The 23,138-nt window shown below is 50.6% G+C and overlaps 11 protein-coding genes across 11 annotated transcripts; 6 read left to right on the top strand and 5 right to left on the bottom strand.

Annotated features, from left to right (window-relative positions):
• Positions 1-20: 20 nt before the first annotated feature.
• N7506_010785 (uncharacterized protein) lies at positions 21-2,419 on the bottom strand (the record flags this gene model as incomplete). The annotated part of the gene is made up of 6 exons (XM_056960078.1): positions 21-217; positions 287-593; positions 622-1,034; positions 1,089-1,278; positions 1,343-2,260; positions 2,312-2,419. The coding sequence occupies 6 exons, from the start codon at positions 2,417-2,419 to the stop codon at positions 21-23; spliced, it is 2,133 nt and encodes a 710-aa protein (XP_056806233.1).
• Positions 2,420-2,903: 484 nt separating this feature from the next.
• Positions 2,904-4,303, bottom strand: N7506_010784 (thiolase family protein; the record flags this gene model as incomplete). Its single annotated transcript, XM_056960077.1, has 3 exons — positions 2,904-3,104; positions 3,158-4,102; positions 4,157-4,303. The coding sequence occupies 3 exons, from the start codon at positions 4,301-4,303 to the stop codon at positions 2,904-2,906; spliced, it is 1,293 nt and encodes a 430-aa protein (XP_056806232.1).
• A 448-nt stretch (positions 4,304-4,751) lies between these two features.
• ubc2 (E2 ubiquitin-conjugating protein RAD6) lies at positions 4,752-5,502 on the top strand (the record flags this gene model as incomplete). Its single annotated transcript, XM_056960076.1, has 4 exons — positions 4,752-4,793; positions 4,971-5,035; positions 5,090-5,314; positions 5,379-5,502. The coding sequence occupies 4 exons, from the start codon at positions 4,752-4,754 to the stop codon at positions 5,500-5,502; spliced, it is 456 nt and encodes a 151-aa protein (XP_056806231.1).
• Positions 5,503-6,228: 726 nt separating this feature from the next.
• N7506_010782 (putative kinesin family protein (KinA)) lies at positions 6,229-9,249 on the top strand (the record flags this gene model as incomplete). The annotated part of the gene is made up of 5 exons (XM_056960075.1): positions 6,229-6,233; positions 6,286-6,311; positions 6,373-6,467; positions 6,525-8,950; positions 9,015-9,249. 5 exons carry the CDS (start codon positions 6,229-6,231, stop codon positions 9,247-9,249), a joined length of 2,787 nt encoding a protein of 928 aa, XP_056806230.1.
• Positions 9,250-9,934: 685 nt separating this feature from the next.
• Positions 9,935-10,633, bottom strand: N7506_010781 (EF-hand domain-containing protein; the record flags this gene model as incomplete). The annotated part of the gene is made up of 3 exons (XM_056960074.1): positions 9,935-10,114; positions 10,167-10,474; positions 10,525-10,633. Coding segments are annotated over 3 exons (597 nt in total), but the record flags the coding sequence as incomplete, so codon positions are not given.
• A 577-nt stretch (positions 10,634-11,210) lies between these two features.
• N7506_010780 (transmembrane 9 family protein) lies at positions 11,211-13,371 on the bottom strand (the record flags this gene model as incomplete). Its single annotated transcript, XM_056960073.1, has 4 exons — positions 11,211-11,278; positions 11,367-11,802; positions 11,859-12,196; positions 12,267-13,371. 4 exons carry the CDS (start codon positions 13,369-13,371, stop codon positions 11,211-11,213), a joined length of 1,947 nt encoding a protein of 648 aa, XP_056806228.1.
• Positions 13,372-13,727: 356 nt separating this feature from the next.
• Positions 13,728-14,864, top strand: lcp5 (small subunit rRNA maturation protein LCP5; the record flags this gene model as incomplete). Its single annotated transcript, XM_056960072.1, has 1 exon — positions 13,728-14,864. The coding sequence occupies one exon, from the start codon at positions 13,728-13,730 to the stop codon at positions 14,862-14,864; it is 1,137 nt and encodes a 378-aa protein (XP_056806227.1).
• Positions 14,865-15,379: 515 nt separating this feature from the next.
• N7506_010778 (uncharacterized protein) lies at positions 15,380-16,128 on the top strand (the record flags this gene model as incomplete). The annotated part of the gene is made up of 3 exons (XM_056960071.1): positions 15,380-15,392; positions 15,441-15,653; positions 15,719-16,128. 3 exons carry the CDS (start codon positions 15,380-15,382, stop codon positions 16,126-16,128), a joined length of 636 nt encoding a protein of 211 aa, XP_056806226.1.
• Positions 16,129-16,344: 216 nt separating this feature from the next.
• On the bottom strand, positions 16,345-18,067 carry N7506_010777 (uncharacterized protein; the record flags this gene model as incomplete). Its single annotated transcript, XM_056960070.1, has 3 exons — positions 16,345-17,727; positions 17,781-17,814; positions 17,883-18,067. The coding sequence occupies 3 exons, from the start codon at positions 18,065-18,067 to the stop codon at positions 16,345-16,347; spliced, it is 1,602 nt and encodes a 533-aa protein (XP_056806225.1).
• Positions 18,068-19,263: 1,196 nt separating this feature from the next.
• On the top strand, positions 19,264-21,224 carry N7506_010776 (uncharacterized protein; the record flags this gene model as incomplete). Its single annotated transcript, XM_056960069.1, has 3 exons — positions 19,264-19,598; positions 19,655-19,985; positions 20,043-21,224. The coding sequence occupies 3 exons, from the start codon at positions 19,264-19,266 to the stop codon at positions 21,222-21,224; spliced, it is 1,848 nt and encodes a 615-aa protein (XP_056806224.1).
• Positions 21,225-21,479: 255 nt separating this feature from the next.
• N7506_010775 (FAD-binding oxidoreductase) lies at positions 21,480-23,054 on the top strand (the record flags this gene model as incomplete). Its single annotated transcript, XM_056960068.1, has 1 exon — positions 21,480-23,054. The coding sequence occupies one exon, from the start codon at positions 21,480-21,482 to the stop codon at positions 23,052-23,054; it is 1,575 nt and encodes a 524-aa protein (XP_056806223.1).
• Positions 23,055-23,138: the final 84 nt, after the last annotated feature.

Here is a 23,138-nt window from a genome sequence, read left to right as displayed (position 1 = left end):
GGGTGTTCTATATAGCGCGGCTAATAGGTTGCCTGGAATTTCCCTGCGCAGTACAGACAGGTATCAAATGTTTGAAAGAGACCTATGGTTGTCTTTCCCAGGTCGTGACCGGGCGTGGAAGCCACACGTTCCTCGTCGAGCGCTTCCGTCCCACAGAATGAGCAATACTTGGATATCCCAGGCTCTTGGATGGCAAGGAAAGACACCCCGCATCGTCCTGTGTACATATACCCAAGGTTAATGATTGAACTTGACTAAAGGAGCTGCAGACAAATATTGGACTTACGCCAGATGTGGCCTTCGGAACACCGCGCCTGCTGGGCCGAGCACCACCCAATCCCTGCATCGCAAACTTCGCACTTCTCGTAAACGTGACCCCCGGGCCCGGAAAGATGATCTGCGGATTTTGCAGCTATCAAAGAAGGGGGCCCATGACATTTACCAATTTCTTCGGTCAGGTCCGCGCCTGTCACTATTGCCAAACGCTCCAGAGAGCGTTGAGCGTAGGCCCGAAGCGTCTTGTCGCTTTCGCCCACAATGGCACGACAAGCAACAACATAGATTAGTCGTTGGGTTTCTTCGTCTGGGTCGACCTCACCGTCAGCACCGGGTAGCACAAACGATATCACCTCCCCCGACACGATCGTGGCCAGGGATTTGACCATCAGGCGCTCGTGGAGTGAACACGGCTCGGGTATTTGGAATGCGCCCAAATTCCTCGGAAAAGACAAGCGTAGAGACATCATCAGAAGAAACTCGATACTCCACCATGTCCGTTGGGTGGTTGGTGAAAATGGCTGCTGTGATTCCTCGGTAGGTGGCCAGTCCCCAAATTCTCGATGTTAACATTCCCCCAATATCATGGTCTAAGTCATACTGTTCCTGAAATTCATCGAGCATGCGTTTCCACTGCGGTTGCTGCAGTTCACCGCCAGTTTGAATTTGGTTCAATTCAGTGGCGAGTCCAACCCCGCCAAGTGTACCCAAGTGAAGTTTGCAAGCGTCGCCTCGTTCGTTCCTTGCTGGAAGCATCCCTAAACGAGAATGGTCAATACCTGGAGGGCATTCGGTTAAAACACAACACATACCATAGATTGGCTCCAGATGTCTTTCCTTGAGATCAGGGTCGTCATCGTCTTCTGGCTCGTAGATCGGCCATTCCCGCACTTTCAAGTCACCGAGATTGAAACTGCTGGCGCTATACATAGTGCGAGACATTGTGATGGTGATGAGGCCGGCCATAATGCCTACAGCTAGAGTCATGGTTGTGGACGACTTCTATAACAAGTTCATCAGCCCGGGAACAATATACCAATATCAATATGAGAGAGTTTGAGCGTACCGTGTGAAGCCATCGAAGGGGCCCAGTGACGTTATTCTGAGCCCAGCCCTCATTTGACTGCTCTATGGGATGCTCTTCCATGCTTGCTGACAATGTGCACTGCTGTATGTTGTTTTGGTTCGATGATTCAAAAATGGCTTCAACTTTGAGAAGTCGCAGTTGTGTTCCGCATGCTGCAGCTATCATGGCAACGTGGCGGTCAGAGTTTCCAAGAGGCTCGTTACTCGGGCTCATCCACGGACCACAAGATAGAGAGGTAGTCCGCTCTCTTTCCCTCATAGCTTTCTCGAAGAGAGACCCTGGGCAAACTAGATTGTTTTCACGTTCCGGGTTCTCGAGGATGTGGGTCGCCAAGATTTGAAGCTCATAATGTCTTGAAGAGGCATCGGCTGGAGTTGTTCTGCAAAATTGTATCAAGCTGATCTCATTTAAGTCATTGACAACAGCCAGTAGAGAGGCCCCCCATCGGGTTTCGAGTGCAGGTAGAGTGGAAGATCCTTCAGACGTTGATATCGAAGCCTTCGGGGGATCACACCAGGTAAAAGATCGGATGTCAGTCTTCCGGAATCCATGGTCCGTGGGGTCCTGGGAATGTTCAGGTTGTGGCCAAAATGCGTGGTTGACAATTCCGACTCGCGTCCACTTTTGTTGCAGACCAAGAGGTTCCCAGATGGATAGCACAAGATTGGATGTCAGCACCAACAGCACACAACGCCGATATTTGCCTAGCCCTGCTGGTGACCAAGCCAAAGCAATGATACTGGCTATTGACTGCTCTGCCGCGATTGAAAATTGATCCCGATCTCCAGGGAGGAAAGCGGGCCATTCGGCATTCGTGAATAGATTAGCTCGCACACGAGTCACGGTCCACTCTGGCTCCGAACTGGAAGCTTTTGCATCTTTAATACTTGTTGGTGTCTATGAAGCTGTCAGCGAACTCTGGAAAGGCCAGGTGAAGAACATACTCACCAGAATTTGAAAGTGGTCACCAGCCGCAATAGCGATCTCGCCGTCTGCCGACCAAGATATGGCCTCTCGACAGGACGGGAATACTGATAGAGCAACCGGTCTCAGCATGGTCTTATTGCTAGCTTGGCGTTTACGGCATTGTTTTGTGGGGACGAATGCTTGATAGTCGCGTAGGTCTTGACGAGAAGAAACGACATCAGACGTATGTTGAGGCATTCTTCGCGCTAGTTCGACGCCTGATAAATCAGGTGTCGATATCAAATAAGCTTCGCGGGATATGTATGATCAGAAGAATGGATGCAGTTCGCAGATTGCCAATTTGAGCTAAAGCGCAAAGAAGAAGAAAAAACACGACAGAGCCCTGGAGGCACAAGGAAGAAATAGCGGAATATGCTTGGAGTCGGGCTCGGCGTTGGGTAGTAGAAGCACCTCGGAAGTTGATGGTTGCAGTCTACCGTGGGAATAAACCACTTATTCAGAGGCCTTTTTTTTTTACGGCGAAAGCCCAGTAATTAATCCAAACCGAGGGATTTGTTTCTGACTATGTGTTTTATTGAAGGGTATCGGTATTTACTGCAAGGTTTTGCGGGAACTAGTCTACCCGGTCAAGCTTCTGCACGACCATTGCAGTTGCCGCACCGCCGCCATTGCAGATGGCAGCAACTCCGTACTCACCAGGCTGAAGCTGGTGAAGCAAGGTGACGAGAATGCGTGAGCCTGAGCTACCCAAGGCATGGCCAAGAGAGATAGCACCTCCAAGCATGTTGACCTTGGCGTTCTCCAACCCGAGAATCTAAGGGACTTGTTAGACGCGAATAGGAAAAATCGAACAGGTATAGCACTGACCTTCTCATTGGCTTTGATGACTGCCGCAAAGGCCTCGTTGAACTCCCAGACTGCCACTTGGTCCTTTGTGATACCGGCTCGCTCCAACGCGATTGGGACTGCCTTAGCGGGGGCGACTGGGAAGTCCACAGGGTCAATGGCAGCATCAGCCGAGGAAACAATACGAGCCAGAGCACGGTTCCCGGAACCGTATTGGCGAGCAAGCTCTTTGCTACCCAAAATGAGAGCCGATGCACCATCATTCATTGTGGAAGCGTTGCCGGCAGTGACGGTACCTGTCCCGTCTCGCAAAAAGGCCGGTTTCAGAGATTTCAGCTTATCGGCACGTAGATTTTCAAAGCCCTCATCTCGCTCAATGATGATGTCCCCTTTCTTGTTTTTCACAGTTACTGGGGCAACTTCATCAGCGAACTTGTTCTCCTTCCATGCCTGCTGGGCCCGCTCGTATGACTGGATTGCATATAGATCCTGATCCTCCCTCGAGATGTCATAGTTCTTTGCAGTCTGCTCCGCACAGATACCCATGTGGAACTTGTTGTATACATCCCACAAGCCATCCTTGATCAGACCATCCTCCAACTTGATCTCGCCGAAGGGGGGCAATTGGCTGGCGCGTCCCATGTAGTAAGGAACGCGGGTCATGTTCTCCATACCACCGGCTACCTGTGCCTCTGCCAGACCCAACTGGATATTTTGTGCGGCAAGGGCTACTGCCTTCAAGCCAGAAGCACAGACCTTGTTAACGGTAAGAGCTTCAACAGTGGCTGGGAGACCAGCAAAGATGGATGCCTGACGAGCAGGGGCCTGCCCTACTGAGCCTTGTAAGACATTTCCCATATATACGTCGGTGATCTTATCGGTGGGCACGTTCGACTTCTCGAGTGCGGATCTGATAGCAACAGCGCCGAGCTCGGGTGCTGTTACAGAAGCAAAGGAACCATTGAACTGGCAATATCAGTTATAGCGAGGAATCTCAGTTACTAGTTAGAGCTGACTAACCTTCGCTGTTGGTGTTCGAGATGCACTCAAAATGTAAGCCTCCTGGACCTCCTTGCACATCGGTCGTGCGGAGCTGAACTGCCGTTGGGCGCGAAATGCGGGGAAGGCCCGCTTAGGAATGCGAGCAGGGAGGCTTGGAGCAATCATTGCTGGGTTTGATATGTGAGATGATGTTCAAAAGCTGTTCTCCAGAGAACGTGAAAAAAAAGAAACAGGAGAGATCAAAGGGTAATGAGAGGAGTTGCATGTGTATATCGGAATGTATCCGCCCGCGCAACCGCCTGTAACCGCCGCTCCGCCTGGGCCGAGGCTGTCGATCCCTACCCTAAGTAGAAGTATGACATAGACGCTGAGTCATGAATTATCGTTTGTCAGTCTAACGTCTTTAGGCTGGTTTCCCCATATAGACTGTTCCTCCGGTTTGATCTTCCCCTCCATAGCGCCGCTGATAGGTATCGGGTAGACTTCCTATCCTCTTTCTGCATCACTTCAACCTCGTCTATCTCGACCACTGTGGCTGGCCCAGATATCCAGCTTCAAATCTACAGCTCCCCATTCAGTTCCTAAACGGTCACAACCTCACCTTCCCCGAGTCATGTCTACATCCGCCCGCCGCCGTCTCATGCGGGACTTCAAGGTACGCAGTCAATGACATTTTCATCATCCGGCATTCCATCTATTACTGGCAGCTTTCCTCGCTAGCACGTATCCCGATCAGTCATGATCTCCGCCCCCTTTTGTCTCATTTACTTTATTGTGACATCCAAGGTTCTTCTGTCTGAGATTCGCCTCCGCTAACATTCTTTGCTCACAGCGTATGCAAACCGACCCTCCAGCCGGTGTCTCAGCCTCCCCAGTAGCTGATAATGTTATGACATGGTAGGTGGTATCTTTACATTGAGTCATCTGAACAATGGTTCTCATCATCTCTAGGAATGCCGTCATCATTGGCCCCGCCGATACACCTTTCGAAGATGGCACCTTCCGCCTCGTGATGAACTTCGAAGAACAATATCCAAACAAGCCTCCCGGGGTGAAGTTTATCAGCCAAATGTTCCATCCTAATGTTTACGGAACTGGTGAGCTGTGTCTCGACATCCTGCAGAACCGTTGGAGTCCCACATATGACGTCGCAGCTATTCTTACCAGTATCCAAAGGTGAGATTAGTCAATTTGCTTGCTATAGTCTCACACGTCCTGACTTCTTTGTGTTTAACTCTAGTCTGCTGAACGACCCCAACACTTCGTCCCCGGCCAACGTCGAGGCCTCAAACCTTTACAAAGACAACCGTAAAGAGTACACCAAGCGTGTTCGCGAGACCGTCGAGAAGAGCTGGGAGGATTAAGACAAGAAAACTATTGAAACGAGTCCAGTGGGCTGGAGATCTTGAAAAAGAGCACAGCAACTTGACCGTTTGATCTGCACAGCGAAGGGTGTTCGGCGCCTTGGTCATTGATTTACCCTTTATGGATTCTCATGTTTGTTTTCTTCACATGTTTAGTTTCGTTGTTTCTGTCTTTCTGGCTACGCTCCGGTCATTGCCCGGTGTGTCTTCCTCGGTACGTTGTACAAGCTCAGTTCTACAGCTGCATTAATGCATTAGCCTGCTTTTTTTTGTACCCTCGATCATTCGATCCCTTATTGCATACTCTGGCTATATCCAGCGTGCGCGGATAGTGTAGATCGCAGTGACTTTACAAAGAATGTCCATGTGGAGGTATACAATGTAGTGTAGGGCTAGATATTAAGCTTATCTGCAATGTTTGCCCGAGTCCGGGGCGGTCGGCCAAGAAATCCCAAACGGGCGACAAGTCAACAATTCCACCCTTCTCGCGTTCATACTGCACAGTTGAATTGTTTTCACTCCGGACCGTTCGTTCTTTGCGGTCTGATTGTATTATTCCCTCATTCCTTGGCTTTGCTCCACGGTGCACGTGGAGCCCCTGACGACCCCCCTCCGACTACACCGCAACAGGCTCCTTGAACCACATCTGAATTTCCCCCGCACAACCCCTTCACGGGGTCTCTCTATTAGCTTGAGCTTGTCATAGCCAAGTTGCTCTCTACAACCATGGCGTAAGTATACCGCTCGACCATGCTGCGGCGCCTCACTGACGTGGTTCCACAGGTCCGCGGGGTCGAACACCATCAAGGGTATGCACAAGAACTGTTTCCCAAATACTCGGAGGAATACGAACTGACTCAAGACGAAAAGTTGTCGCCAGATTCCGCCCGCAGAACAAAGTCGAATTGTCCTCTGGTGGTAAGCCGATCGTCGAATTCGAGAATGAGGAGTCATGTCGCATCCAGGTGAGTAGGGACCGCGGGCAGAAGCCATCGAAGAGCTGTCACTAATGATCCATTCAGTCCCAAGAGGGAAATGGCGCCTTCACTTTTGACCGCGTTTTCCCCATGGACACTGCGCAAAACGACATCTTCGACTTCTCGATCCGGCCCACGGTGGACGATATTCTGAATGGATACAACGGAACTGTTTTCGCCTACGGTCAGACTGGTGCCGGAAAATCGTATACAATGATGGGATCCGACATTGACGACGACATCGGGAAGGGTATCATCCCTCGAATGATCGAGCAAATCTTCGCCAGTATCTTGACAAGCCCGAGCAACATTGAGTACACGGTTCGGGTCAGCTATATGGAGATCTACATGGAGCGTATTCGCGATCTGCTGGTACCCCAAAATGATAACCTTCCCGTCCACGAAGAGAAAGCACGCGGGGTGTACGTCAAGGGTCTGCTCGAAGTTTACGTGTCCAGCGTGCAGGAGGTTTATGAAGTGATGCGCCGGGGAGGAGCGGCACGCGCCGTCGCTGCGACGAACATGAATCAAGAATCGTCGCGCTCGCACTCCATCTTCGTCATCACCGTCACTCAGAAGAACGTTGAGACCGGATCTGCCAAGAGTGGTCAATTGTTTTTGGTCGATTTGGCTGGTAGTGAGAAGGTTGGAAAGACTGGTGCAAGTGGTCAGACCCTGGAAGAGGCGAAGAAGATCAATAAGAGTTTGAGTGCGCTTGGAATGGTCATCAATGCCTTGACCGATGGCAAATCAACACACGTTCCGTACCGTGACTCAAAACTTACCCGAATCCTCCAAGAATCACTGGGTGGTAACTCGCGGACGACTTTGATCATCAATTGTTCGCCCAGCAGCTACAACGATGCGGAAACAATATCGACCCTACGTTTCGGTGTACGCGCCAAGGCCATCAAGAACAAGGCCAAGGTTAATGCAGAGCTCAGTTCCGCGGAGATGAAGCAACTACTACGCAAGGCGCAGGGCCAGATGACGAATTTCGAAAGCTACATTTCCGCGCTGGAAGGAGAAATCAATATGTGGCGTAGTGGTGATAGTGTGCCAAAGGAACACTGGACTCCCGCGCGAGGAAATGAGATTGTCAGCGCCACGAAGGCTGAGGCTCGCGCCCCACGACCAAGTACCCCATCGCGTCTACAGGAAACTGCACGTTCAGACACCCCGCGCCCGGATTCACGAGTTGGTGATCGATCCAGTACCCCCAGCCTGGTGCTGGAGAAGGACGAACGGGAAGAATTTTTGCGCCGTGAGAACGAATTCCAAGACCAGCTTTCGGAGAAAGAGTCCCACATTGTTGCCGTGGAACGGAGCCTCCGCGAGGCGCGCGATGAGCTTAAGTCTATGAAGGAGAATGGTGCACGAACCGGCAAGGATAATGAGCGTCTGGGCACTGAAGTCAACGAGCTCCGCATGCAGCTTGAGAAGGTCTCGTACGAGAGCAAGGAGGCTGCTATTACTATGGATGGACTCCGTGAAGCTAATGGGGAGCTGACTGGGGAGCTAGACGAGGTGAAGCAGCAGCTTTTGGATGTCCGTATGAGGGCCAAGGAAACCACTGCAGCGCTCGATGAGAAGGAGAAGAAGAAGACAGAGAAGATGGCCAAGATGATGGCTGGTTTCGACCTTGGCGGGGATGTGTTCTCAGACAACGAGCGCAAGCTGCAAGATCTGATTCAACGTGTCGATTCCCTTCACCAAATTAGCGCCGAGGGTGAAGTGATCGCGCCCGACGATATCCTTGAGCTTCGCACGAATCTCCTCGAGACGCAAGGCTTCATCCGACAAGCCGAGCTTACTGTCAACGACCGTAGTGACTTTGGCGAGCTGCAGGACAGCCGTCGCGTTGACTTGGAGCAGAAGTTAAATGACCTCCAACAAGAATACGAGGCTCTCCTCACCCGCAACCTGGGTGAAGGCGACGTGGACGAGATTCGGGAACGTTTGGAGAGAGTCTACTCCACGAAGAAAGAGGCCGAGCTCACAGCAGCCGAAGAGCTTCGATCCGACATCTCGCGGAAAGATGAAGAGTTGACCAAACTGCGACAGTCCCTGGTTGACACTCAATCGCGCACGTCCACCAACGGCGCTGCTAGCAAGACGCTGCAGCAGCAGATCACCGAGTTCGATGCCATGAAGAAGTCTCTCATGCGTGACCTGCAGAACCGCTGTGAACGTGTGGTTGAGTTGGAAATCTCGTTGGATGATGCTCGGGAGCAATATAACAACGTCCTTCGCTCATCTAACAACCGAGCCCAGCAGAAGAAGATGGCCTTCTTGGAGCGCAACCTCGAGCAGTTGACACATGTACAGCGTCAGCTCGTGGAACAGAACAGCAGCTTGAAGAAGGAGGTCGCCATTGCGGAACGTAAGCTCATTGCTCGAAACGAACGCATTGCCAGCTTGGAAGCCTTGCTCCAAGAGAGTCAAGAAAAGCTAACCCAAGCCAACCACCGGTATGTTTACATTTCCCCGATATCAATGACATCATACAGTCCAATGATCTAACCCTCTTTATAGATTCGAGGCTCAACTCACTGCTGTGAAAGAGCGCCTTGAAGCAGCAAAACAAGGGTCAACGCGCGGTCTCCCGAGTATGGATGGGAATGCGAGCTTTAGTTTTGGGGGGTCGCGTATCGCGAAGCCCTTACGAGGGGGCGGTGATGGCCCGTCGCCGCCGAATGCGAACGTTGCTGGCGTACAGTCGCAAGAAACAACCGGCAAGCGCAGTAGCTGGTTCTTTGACCGCCGATGATTCCATTGTGACCGGGTCTGTGACGTCTGAATCTGATACGACCGAATCTGTTGTGACCGAATCTGATGCGACTGATATTCTCTCGCCTGATTCAGTTGCACCTGACTGGGCTGCGTCTGAGTCCGCTACACCAGACAATCCGTCCATCTTCCAAAAACTGGACAATTACATACCTTTCACCCAGGATGTCGTGCAGTTCGTGCTTTTATCATTGGCATTTGGATGAATTGGCCGATCTCTTTCTTTTATTTTACGTCTGACGAGTTTCTTCTTTTTGTTCGATCTGACCAGACTCGTTTCTTTTTTTGTTGATTTTTTTAACCCGCTTTCCAGTACATTAGATCGCCTGCATGGGGGCTGGAGGTTCTTCTTCCCGATACCCCTGTACATCAATGATAGAATGCAGAGCTGGTAGTCTGCGGGACCTGATTTGATGTGATGTATACATGAGACAGTGAATGGACAATGACAGCTACCATCTTAATTTTTTCCTCTCCTATGCTTGTTGACTTCGATGACAAGGACAATATATACCAAGATGTTATTGTTGTATCAAATATACACATGGGACAAAGGCAACTAAAAAAAATGAAAACCTTGGAGTATGCAATGCAATCCCCTATAGCCGTCCCAAAGAGAATGCCTCACATTGCGCCCGTATTTCGCCTAAGCATTGCCCAAGCATCTAAACCAATCCGTCGTAAAGCGACAAGGCACTAACGATCGTCTCATCCCGTTTGCTGCCTTCTTTGAATTCTTCGATATCGAGGCTCCCGTTCTCATCCTTGTCCATCATCCGGAAGATCTTCCGTACACGCTTCTCTGGGGTATCTTCGTCCTCGGGGAGTTTCACCATAGATCCCACCTGCGTACATGTGAGCTAGGTACAGATATTCTCCGTCTCGGCGGTAACATACCATCTTGTAAATCGCCTCGACAATGGCCAGCATTTCGTCGTAGGTGATCTTCCCATCGCCATCAATATCATACAACTGGAAAGCCCAGTCCAACTTATCCTCCATCTTGCCTCGTGAGGTCACTGAAAGAGCGCAGATGAATTCTTTGAAATCAATCATGCCACTGTTGTCTGAGTCGAACACACGGAATACGTAATTTGCGAAGGATGACGGGTCGCCGAAGGGAAAGAATTGTCGATAGATTTTCTGGAACTCTTCCTTAGTCAAGGTGCCTGATGGGCAATCCTTGAGGAATCCTAGATGGTGCACTGTGAGCGATCGCGTGGATGTGAACATATGACGTACGCGGAGACCCTACCTTTGTACCATTGCTGTAGCTCCTTCTTATCGAAATGTGTGGCTCGTTGCAACTCATCGAGCTGCGTCGGCGATAGTTTCGACTGACTGAAGAGTGAGTTAGCGCAAGGCTATGAAGATAACGCGATATACCACATGCATGACTATGCAGGATCAAAGGGTCTGGGACTTTGAGCAGAGCCCCTCGGCAACCCGCGGGGGCCGTTTCGGGGGGGCCATGGTAGACCGGTGGAACTCACGACTTGCCCATGATCACAGAACTCCAAAATTCCTTCTAGAACGATGCCAAGCGCATAAAATATCCAGACCGAGAGAGGCGATGGACTGGTCAAGAAGTTTGACGCGGGGTAGAAACGGGATGTGTGGCTGAGTCGCGCGGTGGCGGAAAGTCTACGCAAGGGGGCGTCCCACTTGAGATTGAGAATTGGTAGGAATGACAATGTAGCGACTGATTGAAAGCTGGTGTACAATGTAGATGGAAAACAAGATACAATTGACAAAAGAGTACCAAGAAGGTTAAGGTCCGGAGTAGAAAAAGGTGGCAACACAAAGTCCAGACCATCTGGAGTCTTGGCATCGGACATATTTCATCATCTGTGGTTATGTACAAGTGGGTTCATTTTGCAGTCTATACGAAGGAGATTTTCTTTCTGATACATGAACGGCGGCAAAATAGTACGGAAATATCTAGTCCACCTTAATGGAACCATAGATGCGATGGATGAAGGCCCAGCTGGCAAAGAAGCCAATAGAACCTAGGAAGTATGTTAATAAAACCCCCGAGAAAAGGAAGAAGGGAAAAGAGAGAGCCGGAAGGACCGGAGGGAGACGGATGGGACATACCTGTCAGGATAAACACAATGAAGGAGATCAACGCCGAATAACCCACATAAAGCACGGCTCCAGTCAACCCACCAAAGCTCACGCGTGTGGCCCAGAAGATCAACGCGTTGACGAACACATAGCCACCGGTCATACCGGCACCGGCAAATGCACGCCAGTGCCAGCGGTAATTCTCGGCGCACAGCAAGAAGTATACCAACAGCACAGTCGTAGCCGCGGAGGTGATGATCATCAAGCCGTAGCAGAGGAACAAGAAACCGAACATGTAGTAGATCTTGTTGGTCCACAAAGACGTCATGATAAAGTACAGCTCAACGAAGATGGCGCCGAATGGAAGGATGCCGGTCAACAGAATGGACGGGATGGTACGTAAGCTACCGGCCATTGGGGGAACCTGACGGGGGATCTGGTTGGTCTTGGTTGGACCCTCGATTGGCTGTTTACATGTCAGAGACAGGACAAGGCAGGGGTGAGTGCGTGCGTTTAACTTACCGATTGCTTGAATCCCAGCCAGCTACCTGCCACACTTAGTGGTACACTGATAACGAACCAGATCAGAACCAGAGCCAGCATGGTTCCGAACGGCACAGCACCGCTGGATCCTTTGGCCCAAACGAAGAGGTTCAGGATGAAGAAAGCACCAAAGATGATGCCGGGTATGAAGAGAGGTGTCATGATGATGTTGCGACGCCAGGCTTCGCCTCCGAAGGTCTTATACACACGTGCCGAAACATATCCACCGATTCCACCAAAGAGAGCAGAAATCAAAAGAATGGCAGTAGCCAGTAATCCACGGTTCGAGGGAGAGAGGAGACCGAGCAAGGCAAATGCTGCACAGAAATGTTAGTCTTCATTGAAATGGGAAACAAGAACGCGACCAAGCTACGTGAAGTGACTTACCAACGGTTACGCCGGTCATCATGAACAGCTGGGCCCCATTGCCCAACATGATACTCAATAGCAATGGGGACTTGGGGCACCGGAACACGTCACCATGGACCAACTTCCATCCAGAGTCCTCTTGGACTCCGTCTTCAATGGCGGCTGATGTGCTATCCAAGTCCTCCAGGTTGAACGAGTCCAGTCGGTTGTAGCGGGCAATGTCCTTCTTGAGGGCCCGGAGGAGAATCATGCTGACCATGCCCACTAGGAACACCACAAAGACGGCTGAATTGATAAGAGAAAACCAGTGGATCTTGGGATCATAAACATGGAGGTATTTGTCCCAGCGAGTAGCCCAGGCGGTAGGGGATTCTTTCCAGTAGACACTGTACGTCCAGGTAACTGTAGTCTCCCCATCTTCGTTGAGGGAAAGGACTTCACCCTGGGTGCCGCACTCGGCCTTTCCTGCTTCCTCGGAGTTCCTAGAGTCCCGGCGAGATTCGGGCTGGACCAGCACTCCAACAACGCGATATTTGTCCTTGCCACCGAATCCCACCTTATGATAATCAATCATGATATCATAATGGTTGTTGAGCAGAGCCTGTCCACTGTCATCCAAATCGCCTAGAGCGAAGCCGGGGCTGTAGAACTTGGTCTGGGTAACACCATCATAGTTCAGCTGTGCAGCTGGCAAACCATCCACAAGCCAGTTAATATTGTAGCCTTGGGATATGCGGCGATTGGTGAATTTAGCGCTGCGAGCATCAAATTTGGTTTCAGCACAGATTGACTTGCAGGTCTCATTCTGTGCCATCTTCAGCTCGAATGGCGAGGTGCGAATTCGATCGCCGAACAGGATGCTGCCCAATGATTCTCGCACATCTTTGGGACCGTCAGCCGGTTGACAGAATCCAAACGCAGGATGGTAGTAATCATAGGAGAAGACCGAATGAAGTTGGTCATCGCGGGACAAGCTAGGAGTCAAGTGGTTGACATAGAGCGGAACAGCTTGTCCTTCATCGTAAGATGTCGGTGCGACACCTGGGAGATAGAAGGCTGTAGTAAAAGAAGGCAATGCAATTAAAGCCGATAGGAGGAAAGATGCTCGGTCGGTGAAGCGCATGGTGGGCGTCGCTGTGAAGATTGAGAGGCTTCTAGTCAGTCTTGTTTGTTTGGAAACAGCAGGAGTAGAGTAAAGCACTCATGGCGTGGCGAGAACATATTGACACATACAGTTGAAATCTCCCACAGAAAGAAAATAATCACACTCTCATCCGTGGAAAAATTACAATGCGCGCAGAGGGATGAAATGCGAAGGTCGAATTGCGGACAGACTGGCAATGACGATCTAAGAAATCCAAGTTGATGCCTTGCTGCCTGGCTATCATGTTATCGCACGTGACTGTTATCGCGGCAACAGCCAAATTTTTTTGTTTCGCGGAACCTTCAATCGCCTGCATACCCATTTACTTAAAAATAATGGCCTCAGCACAGGCGTCTGCGCGCCCTCAGAGTCTTTCAACGTTGCTTGAGACCCTGACAACATGCCTCTCAACAACGGTTTCCTCCTTACCTAAGGCCCCGAAGGATTCAGCCTCCGAGGCTACGATCGAGCCCCCGCAAGATGGCATTTCTCTCCTCGATACCAAGAGCGAAATCCTACTATCCTACTTGCAAAACCTAGTTTTCTTGATAATTTTCCAACTACGAAATGTCTCCGCGAAACGCTCCTCGACAGAAAAGAGCGCACCTGCGGATAACTCCCTCGAAGATGACATTCGCAAAAAGTTGATTGAGCTTCGGGTGTACCTTGAGCGAGGTGTTCGGCCCTTGGAAGGACGGTTGAAATACCAGGTGGACAAGGTCATTAAGGCTGCAGAAGAAGCGGAACGGGCGGAGAAGATTCAACCGACGAAGGCTAAGACGAGCCGCAAAGCCGCCAAGGATAGTGACGCTTCATCCGATGACGACGAAGACTCCAGCGAGAGCGAAGGGGATGAAGACATTGACGAAATGGCCTACCGACCCAATGTCTCTGCATTCTCCAAGGGCCCGGCAGAGAAGAAGCAAGCTCAGCCCTCCAAGAAAGGCGAGGAAGGTCCCGGTGATGGCATCTACCGTCCCCCGAAGATCATGCCTACAGCCTTGCCTACAACCGAGCGTCGCGAACGCCAGGACCGTCGACCCGTTCGATCCAATGTCATTGACGACTTCGTCAACGCCGAAATGTCATCCGCGCCCATGGCTGAGCCTAGTGTTGGTAGCACGATCATTGACGGTGGCCGAACAACCAAGTCCCGAAAGGACCAGGCGCGTGAGCAGGAACGCACCACTTACGAAGAAACCAACTTTGTTCGTTTGCCCAAGGAGACCAAGAAGGAATTGGCCAAGCGAGGTAGTGGGAAAGATACCACCTACGGTGGCGATGAATGGAAGGATCTCAACGCAGGTGCCGATCACATTGAGCGCCTCACGCGGAAGCAAAAGGGCAGTGGCGCGGCACTGGAAAAGAGCCGGAAGAGAACCCGCAATGAAGATGGGCAACGCGGTGATGGTGTGGGTATGGGGCAGATCTTCGACAAGCGCAGAAAGAAAGTTGATAGCTGGAAGCGGTAAAAGCTGGATAGAAGAAAATCCATGTGTTCAAAAGGCGTCTCTGGCGGAATACCGGCACTTGCTAGTTTTTTGGAGTTTGTCTGATTTTCCAAGGTCTATATCTAGCACTGCATATACTCATATTCTGTGGCATATATTGAATTTGATGGTCTGCTTTTTTGAGCTTACCCCATGGATAGAACCCGATGATTCGGCATGCCGATGCAAGCAACTATAACCCTGCCATATCGTTGACCTCGGGAATGCAGTCAATTACGACACCTGTCTGTAGATCCCATTTGATTCAAAGTTGATATTCAAACGATGATACGATATTTAAATATCTCATTCATTGTGTGCCCAGGTGCTTCCAAGTTGGCGCGTAGCCCTGAACGTCCGGGGCCTCCAAGGTCGAAGTGCTCCGTACCGGTTTGATATTCACATGTGAATGATGTCATCGGCATACAACATGATCTCGCAGACCTCTCCTTCTTCTTTCCTCAACTACGTGTACCTCTTGTTTCATACCTCACAAGATGGAGAATCCAGGTATGCTAACACGAAGCTCCACACTCCGGACTGCGCTGACCTGTCTAGTCGCTGAGATCCCCACCGTAATCCGGCTTTTGACACAATCGCCGCCCTCGGTGCAAGAAACCGTCCTTGATCGGTATTTCACCAGCAATGCCTCTTTCGTCCATCCATTCTGTCGAGTTCCCCACTTCGAAGGGAGTCGATGGTGGGTCACAAAGATCTTCCAGTGGTACAAGATCATGTCACCGCGGATTGAGCTGGAAATTCATTCAATTGGTAAGCTTTGGGGGTTTATGTATAACATTTGAGACGCATAGGTTCTAACTGTTCTCTGTTTATAGCATTCGATGAAGAAAAGCTCAAACTATACATCAATATGTCCCAAATCTTTTCCATCTGGCTGGTTCCTTTCCATGTGGCTTCTGCGACTCTCACAACGGTCCTTGATCTAACTTCCGAACCGATGAAGAGTGATGCTTCGACTAACGGAGATCGCAAGATTTATCACATCTCCAAGCAAGAGGATCTATATCAGTCATCAGAGTTTGTCAAATTCATTATGCCACATATTGGGCATTGGCTTATCTATGGTTGGCATCTCGTTGCCACCCTATTCTGTGTCGTGGGAGTTACTCTTCTGTGGCCCATACTGTGGCTGGAAGAGAATCGCTACATTCCGGGTTATTTCTTGCGAGGTGGAAACATAGCTACTAGCATTGACAAGAAGATTCCGGAAATCAAGGAACACTAAATAGGATTGAGTTTTCCAAGGTTGTTTCTGGGTCATGGAAATACAAGCGCTACTTGCAGTTCTGTTTGATACGTGTAAATAACGTGATGATCATCGCTTCATTGTTTTCTTGAAAATTATTTCAACTGTATGGACAGGTATGTTGGTCTCCCTTGTCTGAACTGCCTCTCCTTCCGTCGTGTAAGGGCACCAATGGATCACATGTTTGGATTTTCTTTAATCAGATTTGGTAGACTTGTCCGCGTTGTTGGCCTTGTCCGCGTTGTTGGCCTTGTCCGCATTATTGGCCCTGTTGGCCTTGTTGGCCTTGGACTTTTCTGTCTTGTGAGCCTTGCGTTCCTTCTTCAATTCTCTGCGGAATGCATTCTCTTGCTCGACGACCATCAAGGGTAAGCCACGCCCAATGCCGAAGAAGACGAACAACGCCCACTTCCAGCGGAAGGGGTTGACAACCAAAACGAACATGTACCAGTAGATCAGCTCGGCATAGGTAAAGAAGTCGAATGCTCCCGTAGGACTCAGGCGCTTCATGAACCTTGTGAAATCAATCCATGTCTTCATTCTTTGTTCAGTGGGGCGTGTCAACGGGTCGGTAAGGAACATGAGCAAGAACCGGGTATAGATTCCAATATGCATGTTACCAACAGTACCAATAGCATCGACATAAGTGCTGTTGTTGGCGCAGATGTCAGGGTATTTGGGAGGGAAGACCTGCAGGTACCAACTAGGCGGACCGTACGGTTCCTCGAACACCTCGTCGGGCAAGAAGGATAACGAAGGTCGCTTGAAGCCAGTCGCCATGACGATGATGTCTCCTTCCACCAGTCGCTCCTGGCCAGGTCCTCCCTTTGGAACTCCCTTGGATCGGAAGTTGAACGAAACACCCTTCTCTTCCAGTGAGACAATATCACCTCGCAACCAGTGGGCCTTGCCCTCACGGATCTGGTTGAATAACTCGTCATTGGCCATCGGTGTTTGTGTGAAAACACCCTTGTCCGTCGGCGCAATATCCTGGAGGTCGCGGTAGAAGAACTTGCGTAGCAGACCTTCGGGGATCCATGAAAGCGCGGTTTCCTGGCCAAAGATATTGCAAGCCAATAAAGACTGCACAAGGACATTTCGAGGAATGATCCATTTGTCTGACCTGGAGAGGACATCGATCTCGGCAGCACCATTTTTGACGGCAAACTCTAGGGCTTCAATTGCGCTGGCGCCACCACCCACAATCAGAACCTTCTTGCCTTTAGCATCCTTGCCGTCCAGCTCAGAGGAGTGATAGATCTCGCCCTTGAACTTGTCTTGGTTTGGCAGAGGCGGCATCTTGGGGTCGCCGCACACACCCACCGTAGCCAAAACGCCATCAAAGAGGCCGTACTGCTCTTCATCATCGTTGATAATCCACTTCCCATTGTTGTTTTGCTTCACCGAGGTAATCTTTGTATCGAAAACAGTGCGATCTTCCAAATTGTAGCGCTTCCATAGGCCAACAATTTGTTCTTTGATCTGTTGCTGCGTGGGATAGGCAGTATTGAAGCTGACTGATGGATGGAAGCGGTACATGAGACTGTGGACCTGCAATGCGGAGGTGGAGTTGACTCTCTAGAGACATTTGTTAGCCCGCGGTTTATGCAATTGACTTGAGAAACACATACACTCCAGATACCACCCAGGCCCTGTTCTTTGTTTCTAGATTCAAATAGTTGGACATCGAAGCCATGTCCAACACAGTGTGCCGCAGAAGACACACCAGTCACGCCAGCACCAATGACTGCAACTCTCTTGCGAGGGATGTTTTCATTTTGGGCCGTTGGAGGAGGGGGATCGGAGAGAAGATCCAGGTGAGCACGGTCTGGAGGGCCATGTAGAACCAGGTAAAAGTTTCGACAAAAGGATGTCGAATGAGGGTCGACAGGGCCGACAGGACCGAGTCGTTTGCCATTGTGATGTAGAATTAGAAGAATACAGAGCGAAGCTGAACCTGTGGACGAAGAGGGAAATATTTGTAGCGGATGGTCTTTTACATGTGAAGCATGTTATGACATCATCGAGGCTAAATCTGGATTGCGCCGGGCATAACTTGGCCAAGTACAAGTGTACAAGTCTGTGTAGCGAATTGCCCCTGGTAGGTCGGTTTTAGCTCCATTTTAATGTGGAAATACTCCATTTAGCTTGAAATCATACCTGTGTAGGCTGATGGTGACATTGTGGGTTCATGTCCGCTTTATGTACCTCTCATGCTTGTGATAGTACATACTACACAGCGCATATGACATATGTCCTTCGGCCCTTGATTCTCCAGCTTTTTCGGCGGTTCTGTGGCTTTTTTTTTTTTTTTTTCTTCCCTTTTTCTTTTTGTTTTGGAATTATGAGCCCATCCATAGCCTTGGCCCTTGGAAGCCCATCTATTCCGTACAAAACCTTGGACTGAATGACTGGGAGCCTCAAGGCCAGTCAATTCACACCAAAGGAAGATGGTGCTATTATTCAGTATATGTCAACCAATAGAGTTGCGATAATTGTGAATATGGCCATGAGGACAAACGACAATGGCTACTCAATAGAGTTGGTGACAATGTGCATAGCAGTTGACAGTTGTATAGTATGCCCGAGGTGAGCTGCCTCTAAAGTCGATGACCTCAACTCTGGGAACAATGAATACGGAGTGACATCGTGCTCAAATGCGGACAATTGTACTCTTTCGTATTCATCTTCAAAGACTTCCAACATTTTTCATATTGTTCCTTTTCTCTTAAAGGATCAACAACCCAGTACTGTCCCTTGCCCGTGCCCGGCTCGCCGCTCAACTTGAAAAAGTTCTCTTCTTTCCTGGCACATATCCCATGACATTAGCACAGAAAGGTCAACCTTGGGAGTGATAATAATTGCCCTGAATTTGTCACCCTGTTTTATTCAAATTGAGCGCCCGACAACTGTTTTAACACCAGGAGAAACCCCAAGCTCCCAGTGGGGGCACCCTATACAATTGGCGGTCGGATTCTGCCCGAAGCACCGAGCCCGCGGACCTCTATTCAATCAGCTCGGTCACTGCGGAGTACAAGGACGACCAGTCATTGATCCACTTGTCGACTTTTGCTGGTGCAGCTCCGGTACCTCTGAGCGCGCTGCTCTTTCATCATGAGCCCAACTCCCGTTCTCGACCAATTTCTCGGCAGTCTGCAGGAAATCGTCCAGAATCGCGATGGCTCCAAACTCCAGGACTTTCTCCAGCTCGAACCACCGTTGTCGGAGATCTATCAGCGGATGACCGCCGAGCTTCGACAGCTCTATGCCAACAATCACAAGGCAGATGCCGATATTCGCCAGCGATGCGAGCGTCTTGTCCCTCGAACCAAGAATGCCTCTTCATGGGCTGCTTTCCCGGTCTTTGTGAAGATGTACCTGAGCTTCCTACGCGAGATGAATACGGACAACCTCCTGGAAACATACAACCAACTGAAGGCGCTGTTAAAGTAAGAACTGCGACCCCCAACTACTGGGCTCTGGAGGCTGACTTGAAAAACCGCAGTCAGTGCGTGCTCGCCCTTGGTGACAGTCAATTCGGCGTCGTCGTTCTCCCCACCGTGTTATACCTAGCAAAAGTTCTGGCGAAATTGGCTCTGGGTCTGGACCGCCGGCCGGACTTGATCGCCCACATTCGACGGACGGAAGGTGAGACAAACAAAGGCGAGAGCGTGGAAAAGGTCACATTGGTAGAAAAGTCTGCCAACGTTGTGCGCGAAGCTTTCATCAAATGTCTTACCGATCGAACTGGCACCCCTGGGCCGGCTGGCAAGCCGGAGGGGAAGCGCGTCGGCATCTATCTCATGGCCAACCTTTGTCTGAAGCTGCTTTTCCAGGTACGCATTCCGAGTCCTGTTAAGCACAGGAACCAGAACTAACGACGTGGATCTCAGTGCGGGAAACTGCGAAATGCAGAACAGATGTTTTCCAGTATCAGCGCGCAATCACCTCCGCTAGCCTACTTCCCTGCCTCGCAGCGTGTCACCTACCTGTATTATCTCGGACGCTACCTCCTCGCCAACAACCTCTTTTACCCCGCCCAGATAGCCCTCCAATCTTCCTACGATCAATGCCACCGCCAGGCTACCAGCCAACGCCACTTGATCCTCTCATACCTCATTCCATGCAACATTATACTCGGCCGGTTCCCCTCCCAGGCACTCCTCAAAAGACCCGAGGCGCAGGGACTGGCGCAACATTTCCAACCGTTATGTCAACTGATTGTTCGCGGAGATTACCTCGCTTTCCGACAACATCTGTCCGTTGGCTCACCAACCGCCCAGTGGTTCGCACGCAAAGGAATCCTCCTCGCACTCCGCAACCGATGTGAAGTACTTGTGTGGCGGTCATTCTCCCGCAAAGTCTTCATGTACGGAGGCTCCTATGGGGGTCCGCAGGCGCAGGCGCAACGCGGACCACCTCCTATCCTCTACCTTAAAAAGATCGCCGCAGCTGCGCGATGGTTGCAATCACAACATATACCACCCACCAACGGAGTCGCCCATCACGCACCTCACTCCAACATCCATGGCTCTCAAATCGTTGCCGAGCCCGTGGATCCTGACTACACAGGACTAGAAGGAGGGCAAGGCAGCGATGACCCTTCGATTGAGCAAGACATATTGAACAGCTATCGTGATTATCTTGCCCCAGGTGGCTTCTACAATAAGCAAGGACATCTTACGTCCATTGCACCGGGTGCGCTAGCGCAGAGCAATTCACACACGAACTATGAGGAGTATGAACTCGATCCATATGAATTCATTCCCGAAGACAGCGCGGAACCAGACAAGTCTCCGCTGATGCGAGAGATCGAGTCAATTCTAGCCTCCTTGCTCACTCAAGGGCTCATGGGTGGATACCTCCTCCACCGCGAGCCCCGATTCGCGGTTCCGGGCGCCAAACTGAAAGGTATCATGCCGACGGGCTTCCCGAATGTGTGGCAAACGATATCTGGCCATGAAAGTACCGACAAGACTGTCCCTGGGTGGGTTCAGCCTCGAGTATCGAATGGACTCGGAGGGGGAGGACGCGTTGTCAATCTTGCAGGAGCGCGTCCAGTGGGACTCCAATAAGGACATACTCTTCTTTTGTTAAAATTATGTTTCATGATACCTCAGCGAATATGAATGTCACCCTAGTTCTGTTTCTCAATAAAACAAAGATGTTGTGTTGCGAGCTTTACTTGTCTAACACTACATATAAAGCACCTAAGGAATGCCGGTGCCTAAGCCCTAAGCTCGCCCCGTAACTTTCAACGCCTTTACATCCTTTGCATCCTACCTTGCACTTTATATCCTGCCTATTCTTTCCATTCCAGCTTCCGGGGCATGGATCATTCCACTGCTGTAAAAGAGATCTCGGCGCGGGCGGCCGAATTCTACCATCGCCAACAACCGTTCCGCATTTACCATGGCTCAACCAACAGTACACGTCCTTCCAACCACTCTGCATCGACCACCATCAGCACTGCCGACCTCACCCATGTCCTCGAGATCGACCCCGACCGGTACACAGCGCTTGTTGAGCCCAATGTCCCCATGGACGCGCTGGTGGCTGCCACCAGCGCCCATGGCTTAGTACCTTTGGTGGTCCCGGAGTTCCCGGGAATCACCACGGGTGGTGCTTTCTCGGGGACGTCCGGTGAGAGCTCTTCGTTTCGAGAGGGGTTTTTCGATCACACCATCAATTGGGTTGAGATGGTGTTGGCCAATGGAGAAGTCGTGAAGGCATACAATGATCGCGTCGGGAACGTGGGGTCAGACAACGCGGACTTGTTTTGGGGCGCGGCGTCCTCTTTCGGCACTCTCGGCGTGGTCACCCTGTTGGAAGTTCGCCTGAAGAAGGCAGAACCTCTCGTCGAATTAAAATATTATGCTAGCTCCAACATGAAAGATGCGGTGCGAATCTTCCAAGAGGTTGGCGCGGATCCCCAGACCGAATTCTTGGACGGCATCGTCTACTCTCGGAACGAAATCGTCATTTGCGCGGGACGACAGGTCGAACATACCCCTGTACAACTCCAGCGCTTCACACGCCGTCAAGACGATTGGTTTTACTTGCATGTTCAACGTGTCACGTCCGGGGCCTTCGGCCGAGTCGATTCTCACATGCCACATGCAGTGGATTATATCCCTTTGACAGATTACCTTTTCCGCTACGATCGGGGTGGGTTTTGGGTTGCGCGCTATGCCTTCCACTACTTCTGTGTCCCATTCACCTTTGTGACGCGTTGGCTCCTCAATCGTTTCATGTACACCAGGGTGATGTATCACGCTCTACATGTCAGTGGACTGGGCCGGCGGTATGTCATCCAGGATGTTGGAGTGCCCATCTCTACTGCCGCTGAGTTCCTGGACTGGTTGGATCGCCCTGAAAACTTTGGACAATATCCACTCTGGCTCTGTCCCTTACCCCCAGGAAGTGCCGGGGGTTTGGAAGGACAACCCATTGACAGTGAAAAAGATGAAACGGACGCGCAAAAGAAGACGCTCCTGAATTTTGGAATCTGGGGCCCCGGGGTAACTACCGAACAGGCCAGGTTTGTGGCACAAAATCGGCAACTTGAACACAAGGTCCAGAGCCTGGGAGGCAAAAAATGGTTGTATGCACATGCTTACTATACAGAGGATGAGTTCTGGACCATCTACGACAAGCATGGATATGATGCACTACGAGGCAAGTACCATGCTCAGCATCTTCCCACTTTGTATGACAAGGTGCGAGTGCGCCCTGAAGATTTGCCCGGGGCGCACCGAGGAGAATTTGAAAGCGGCTGGAAAGGGATGGTCAAGCGTGCCCTGTGGGATGTCTGGCCATTCAGTGGATTGTATGGAGTCTACAAGGCCTGGATGGGTGGCGATTATCTCTTGAAAAAGGAGCACCATAAGCAGAAGTCTGATTGATCATCGACGTAATTCAGAGTATTCATGCATTTCTACAAGACAACAACACCAGGCTTATAACCAGCGTATATGGTATATGCATAA

This window comes from Penicillium brevicompactum (assembly GCF_028827555.1).
Source record: "Penicillium brevicompactum strain IBT 35665 chromosome Unknown utg000007l_segment0_segment0, whole genome shotgun sequence".
Classification (NCBI taxonomy): Eukaryota; Fungi; Ascomycota; class Eurotiomycetes; order Eurotiales; family Aspergillaceae; genus Penicillium; species Penicillium brevicompactum.
The sequence above is the reverse complement of the archived record's forward strand: the minus strand, read 5'-3'. Positions and strand labels throughout refer to the sequence as shown.